A 7,041-nucleotide genomic window follows, 5' to 3' on the forward strand; every position below is an offset into this window, starting at 1 on the left:
GCTAGTCTGGAAGGAAGAAGATAAGGGAGGGCTAACACACACAATATGGATCTCTTGTTACTTACAGGCTTCTTCCTAGAGTTGTATTTGATGGAACAGCTCATCTCTTCAGGACACACAACAATAGGGGGACACATTTCCCTAAAGAGGATTAACCTGGTTCCCAAATCAGACTACTAAATACTTCTTTTTACCCTTCCTCAGTCTCCCTTTAACTCTGCAAATCCAAATCCTGATGTTAACAGCTGTCCCACTGATAGAGAAATTGGATCCCTTCAGACTCCTAGAACATTGGTAAGCAGATTTCCAAAGGTAAGATCAAGTTGGATCCTGATCCACTAATGAAAATCTGCTTACAAGATTAGTACTGAATCCCAACTTAGTAGTGAATGGACACAAGCATAGGATAATAACAGGGAAGTGAAGGCTACAGCACAGTTTGTAAGATCAGACTAGACTTCATAAATAAAAAAAAGAGGAATCAGCATAGCTCAATCCCTTTTCCAGACCAGATTAGCCTTAACAGTTTGTACAAAGACAAGAGCACTCCTAATAAGTCCAAACAGGTTTTAATTCTCACTTCTGAACACGAAATAAATTATCAGCTTACATAACTTCTGTAAATACTATGCAAGAAAGAGGTAAAATGTCTAACTCATGGACAGGCCTCAGCAACACAGCCAACATTATCTGTCCATGAAGTGAGGGAGTTGCTCTTAAAAAGAAAATCAACTCAGACTTTTGGTTCAGTATCACAGCAACACAATTTGTGAAGGAGGCTAATTACCCCTCTACTTAGCTCCACTGTGTCCATTACTGCAAAGAGCATTGCCAAGGGTACCAACCAGTCTCATGAAAGAAATCTGTCCATTTAAAGTCCATTTTCCAGAGTCTGGACATAAATGTAGATCACAAATCTATTTTTCTGGCTTTAAGTAGCATATTTCAACCTTTATTGTTTGCCTTTTTTCAACTTCTTGTCCAGTTATTACTGGAGGAAAAAAGGACACAGTTTATAACCTGGCACCACCAGTCAGGTCAATATTGTGGCACCTCTCAATAGTTTTATTGCCAGATAACAGGAAGTAAAGAAGCCCCTTTCCCTGTATATAAGAAAGCTTATCCACTCTGCTGCTTCACTGTCACTACTTTGATTCACCTGCTAGTAATTCAGCTCACTGAATTTTATTATGAACTGTTTTCCCTATTAAAAGATCACCAATTTATGGTTCTACATCTGTTGACATTTGGAAAGCTTTAAAGCCTTCACACTAGCTGTCTGTAAAAAGGTAGCAGTGCTGGTTTGTATCTTTTTTTTTCCTAAGCAGGAGCAGAGTGGGTAAGACAAATGACAGATGCCTATTTTGGTTTTACCTCCCGTTAATTCCATGGTCAGCTTTTCATTCTCAATCATCTTCTTTTTCTCTTCCAACTCTGCAATCAAATTTTCCTTAAGTTCAATTTTCTTATCTTCAAACTCCTTTGCTGCTGCCTTCTTTTCCTTGACGTAATTTTTTTCCACCTGATCTGTCTAATGCAAACAAGAGAACAAAAAGGTTAACTAAGGATCTGATGACTCAAGTTAATGATGTCACAACAGCTTCTTTCAATGGCTGTGTTGATTAGCTTTTCAGTTCAAAACAGGAGCCAGTTCTAAAGATTATCAATGTTCATTATCAACACAAAACCACCTAAAAATGACTAAGGAAGCAGTACTGTATTGACAAAATAATTTATTATTTTAAAAAGCATTTTAATGTTGCATACCATATCAAGTCTCTAGCAGAAAGCTCTTCAGATTTATAAACAGCACTATCATTTGCCACCTTAAACAAGCTTTTCAAGCAAGCCAAATGCTCAGCCAGCATACAGCAGCCCAAGAGCAAATATTTCTTTATTAATGACAAAGTTCAGAAGTTATTTGAAGTAAACCCAACAGTAGGCTGTACTATATCTCCAGTGTAATAATGCCAGCTAGAGGAAGAAAATTCCTTTAAGCCTTCTAGGAAAACAAGCACAAGTATTAGTTGATGAAACAGGAGGTTTGTATCTCTTCCATCTAGTTAATATGTATTTTGTTAAATTAAAAGTACTTACTTCAAGCTGAAGGAACAGTTCTGAAAGAGAAGAAAGACTTAATTTATTATCTTCAAAGATGCACAAAATTATTTCCCTAACATTTTAAGTCATTGAATATTACAGCCAAGAGAGGTAGTGAACTAAATAGTATATATTCTCATCCAACCTCTACTCCCTCTTTACAGTTTTATGCTGAAAATACAGTAACTATGAAAAATTTCCACAAAAATATATTGTTAATTCAAGTATTCTACAGATTGTCAGGCAGATTTGCAAAGCTTACACAGCAGTATTCTGTACTACTCAGTTCAGCTACTACTCCCAGCAGTACTAAGCATATAGTCCATCTTCCAGTGTAATTACAATCAATTAATACTAGATACAATTCTTCCCAGATAGACACTTGAAACATGTAGCTGAATGTACAGCTGGAAAAAATTCACAGTTTAAATCATCTTCCTGAATTACAGCAATGGCTGGTTCAGAAATAACTCTGCAGCTCACAGGAGATTCATTAACTTAGCTCACATGTCTGATTTCAGACTGTTTATGCCTGAGAAAACAGCAAGGAAATTGTTATGTATCACTCAAGGTTAAGTTCTAACACATGGCAACAATTAGTTCAAGTCAGAACTACAGATGAGGTAAATAGACTTCTGGGTGTCAGACAGTTCTGCTACCAATGTTTGTGCGATTCCTGACAACTTGAAATTAAGCAGGATGGGAACTTCTTGTGTTTCTTGGAGGACATAATGCCCAAAAAGGTTTTACTCAAGGCAGTGGCAAGAAAAGCCAACTAAGGCACCTGATCAGTCTTCAAGTCACTATATTTCACCAGCATATTAAGCTTTGGCAATACCTGAAATAGTAAAAACTTCTGTAACGATCACAGGCTTCAAAGATACAGCAATACTGTACTACTTTTAAAAAAATAAATTAAAAAAGATACTAAAGATAATGGCCTAATAAAATAAAACCTTTAGTTTACAAAGGGCTTGCCAATTGAGCATGGAAGCAGTATTATGGAGGTAATCAAATACAGGTAAATCTAAACTGTTGCTTCAATAACTGTGAATTCTCAAAAAAACAACAAAGAAAACCCCTAAAAGAAACTCAAAACCTCAACATGGGAAGCACAAACATAAAAGACCATTCTTCCTGTAGCACTAGACAGTTGAATTTTTTATCATAAAATCAGAAGTTATCATCATCTGCCCTCCTGTGGAAGAATATGTTGCTGCAACACTGGTCTTTGCCAGCCAGAAATACAAGTTTGAGGTTAGTCTTAATTTTATCCACACAACCCAATATTACTAGAATGCAGCTCTAGCTTACATGAAATTCATCTCAGAAGACAGATTCCTGTTAACAAGAAGTAGTTGAATTCACTTCAATTCCTGATGCAAATCTTTTACCTTCCCAAGCACTTTTAGAAAGGCACAATTGATACTATTTCAAAGGTTGGAGTACATCAGCCATCATACAACTGCCCTGCCTCTGTCACATCACCAACAGTAACAGCCAGGAATTACAGCATCATCCAACCTTTCTACAGGAAGAACAGCTGCCTTTCCTATTTCCACATGATGGCTCCTATAAAAGGCCTTGCCTCAGTATCCAAGATAAGAATGTACTGGAAAGAGAACAAGAAAGAGGGAGGGCAAGCAAATTGATGTGATTCCCAAGCCATTTCTCTGCAGTAACACTACAAACACTACCCAGAAGGGCTGGGAGACAGGCACTTTAAAAATTATCCTGGGCCTTCACTCCTGAAACACAGCACCAGAATAAAGTACAGCGTCACAGCTACACAGAGTAACAGCTTCAGCAGCAAACCCTCTGGATTCATTGTTCCAGGGCACAAACCAGATCTTTGGGAAAGCATATAGTCCTAACTTTCCATTTCTGCAGCCTGAGAGAAACAGTTCACCCGAGGGGCTCAAACAAGGTGCACAAAAGAACAAGCCAAAGTTAGGCACTGTGCCAGATAAAAATGAAATATTTTCTTTTTACTTGCACTGTTTCACACAAATGAAGACTAAAACTGTTTTTTGGTGCTTAGTAAACAGTCAGCAAACAATGCTGATAAAGGAAAAAAAAACAAAATCAAGATAGATCCCATCATGCTTTGTGCACTCTCAAAAAACCTGCACTATACCATGGGCAGCAGAAGAACCCTTTGCTCCAGCAAGTTCCTTTTCTTTAAAGGACAGAGCTATAATCATTTTTCATCAAGTGACAGGAAAAACACTAAGTTGTATGGAGTTTCTTAGAAAGAAATTCAGCTCACCTGCATTCCGTATCCTTTCTTTGTACTGCTGGTCCAACTTCTTCATTCTTTTCTGATATTCCTGAAGAGTGCCTGGTTGAAATAAATTGTGGATCCTCACTGGAATTTTATTTTTTCCAAGTATTAAATTTTCTCAAGAAGCCATACACCACTTAAAACACAAATACCAAGATCTGAAGTCAGAAAACTACAGTTCTGGTTTGCTTATTTTGATAAGCACGTTCCTCATTTCTTCAGAAAGCTGACTACTCCTTTTAAGAAATGTTTTGGTACACAGAGGCTTAACTAGAAGTGTTTATAGGGAAAAAGAATGGAAAGTGGGTGGCATTTTTCACTCAGCAACATGACTGAGAGCCAACATTCACTGAAGGATGCTGTTTACATCTTTCAAAACCCTCATCCTTCTGTGACCTTTGAGAAGTGTCAAAAATTGTTTAGAAGAAAAAAGTCACCCCCTTCAAATCTTACCTTCCTGCAACTGTTGTAATTGCCTCTTCAGAGATGCCAGTTTGTCCTGATACATCCTGCAAAGACAGAGAGCTGGCAACTTTACTTTGGAAAACAAACATCCATCCTTTATTTCACCAGCTGTTCAGGTTACAATGTGTTTACACAGAATTAAACACTTTTCAGAAGAACTTCAGGAAACAAATAAACAACTAAAGTAATATTATTCAAATGGAAGGTGATCACTCTGTCCAAAAACCCTGCCACCCCACTGGTCTCATAATGCACTCCAACCAATTATTTTGGGAGCAGTTCAGGGTAAAAGAGGAAATATTTTTTGTTATTGTTTTTAAATGTTGAAATCTCAAATTACATTTAGATCTACAAACACCAGAAACTTTACAACAGAATCATTCTGCAAGTTTGACAAGTCTTAAGGGTTGTGTATTAGTTCCCCACTTATAAACCAGAGGCCATTGCCTCACACAGATCTTGACATCATAAATAAAACCCAGAGTTTATTTCTGGTGCTGTTGCAAACTTGCATTTCCTTTCTCATGTATCTTTGGTTTAACACAGGCCAGGTCTTCCTGATCTGTATAAAAACATGTCCCTGCCAGTAAGCAAGAACACAAAATACTGCAAATACACCTAAACATCAAGGGAAACTGTTTCAAGTCTCCAAAAGCCCATCTTGTTGGACAGGACTAGCATTCCATTGTTTAAGGGATTTTAATTGACATTTTGCTTTTTGCTTGGCTTATATAAAGTAGATCCTTTATTTTATTTAAAGGATCTGTCTGCTGCAGGATTCATTTGCAGCAAAATTCAGCTGCTCCCAGAAACTCATGCCTATTTATTTGTTCAAAACAGTAGGAGCACTTAGTTTCTTGAATACACATAGAGCAGAGAAAGTAACTAAGGAGAGAAGAAATACGAGTATATGGACTCATCAACTATTACATTGGGCTAGGCACTTAAAACTCCAACCCTGGCCCAAAACACTGCAAAGTTTTACGGGGGAAAAAAAACACCAAATGGGGGGTTGGACTGGATGATCTCCTGAGGTAGGGGAAAAAAAACACCAGATGGGGGGTTGGACTGGATGATCTCCTGAGGTCCCTTCCAACCCCTACAACTCTGTGATTCTGTGAAACAAAAGGTAACATTTTGTTTACTGATTTTTTATTAGAATGAGTTACTTACTGTTCTTTCATTTCTACAAAGTCCTCTTCCTCGTGTTTTGCCAGGTCAGTTTCACTGGCATCCTCTGTATCTAAATGAGGCAAAGAATGACTTGTTAAAACTAAAGAAGGCTTTTAAAAAAACAAGTAGTAAATTAATTAAAAGCAAACAAAAAAATCCCCAAACCTCAGGCAATTTAACCTCAAATACACAACCAGATAGGAGAGATGAATTCAGAAGTGAAATGAAACATCTCATCACCCTCCTGCAAAAGCAAGTTAACCTGTGTAAATCCCCTGGGAGTTTTGCAGGGGAGCTTCCATCAAGCCTAAGCAACTTCAGCTTCAGATACTCTGGTTATTTCTTCCCAGTTTAAGAGGACAGGTTCCACATTAACACTCACACATACACAGAGGTGAGACAGAAACAGCCTAAAGACTCTGACAGATGCTTCACAAACTTCTTCCTATAGCTTCACCTGTGACACACTGCATGGGGGACAATGACTGAAACAGCTGGAACTGATTCTGCATCTTGACCTGAAACACTCCAAAATGAAAACACTCTGACTAGATGCTGTTAGGGGTGACTACAAAGGTCTTGTTAAAGATAACAAAGTTACTTGCTGCGATCTGAACTTCTCAGCTACACGCCACACAAAAGTGCTTCAACATTTACACATAACAAGGACCAGCACTACCATAAAGACAGTCCAAATTTTATGAATAGATAATATAAACTACAAACACATTAAATTAATCAGTATGGGGCTGCTAATTTTCTGCTATGCCTTTTCAGGCTTCTATTTATAAGATGCATGTAGCTGAAAATGAATTCCCTTTCCTCCCCCAGGAGAGGTCAGTGCCTCCAGGCTGGAGTTGTGGTGGGCAGGGTAAAGCCTGAACTTCAGTGACTCCCCCTACACAGGGATGGGGGGCACCAGTCCCTTAAACTAAACCTTTCTCAGGTTTTCCTTAAACTACAAACAAACCCCTTAAGCTTACACGTGTTAAGATAAAATTCACAGAATCACAGAATGT

General features: G+C 38.0%; 1 protein-coding gene across 1 annotated transcript in view; it reads right to left on the reverse strand.

Moving 5' to 3' along the window:
- Positions 1-6,092, reverse strand: part of SUDS3 (SIN3A corepressor complex component SDS3) — a gene marked incomplete at its 5' end in the record, with an annotated part of 20,065 nt that extends 13,973 nt beyond the window's left edge. Inside the window, 5 exons of the mRNA XM_010177874.1 lie at positions 1,375-1,531; positions 2,098-2,117; positions 4,370-4,441; positions 4,838-4,893; positions 6,023-6,092. Of these exons, the coding sequence (XP_010176176.1) occupies positions 1,375-1,531; positions 2,098-2,117; positions 4,370-4,441; positions 4,838-4,893; positions 6,023-6,092 (375 nt within the window). The remainder of the gene's footprint in view (positions 1-1,374; positions 1,532-2,097; positions 2,118-4,369; positions 4,442-4,837; positions 4,894-6,022) is intronic.
- Between the last annotated feature and the right edge of the window lie 949 nt (positions 6,093-7,041).

The sequence above is a fragment of the Antrostomus carolinensis genome, unplaced genomic scaffold, assembly GCF_000700745.2.
Source record: "Antrostomus carolinensis isolate BGI_N321 unplaced genomic scaffold, ASM70074v2 scaffold21511, whole genome shotgun sequence".
Classification (NCBI taxonomy): domain Eukaryota; kingdom Metazoa; phylum Chordata; class Aves; order Caprimulgiformes; family Caprimulgidae; genus Antrostomus; species Antrostomus carolinensis.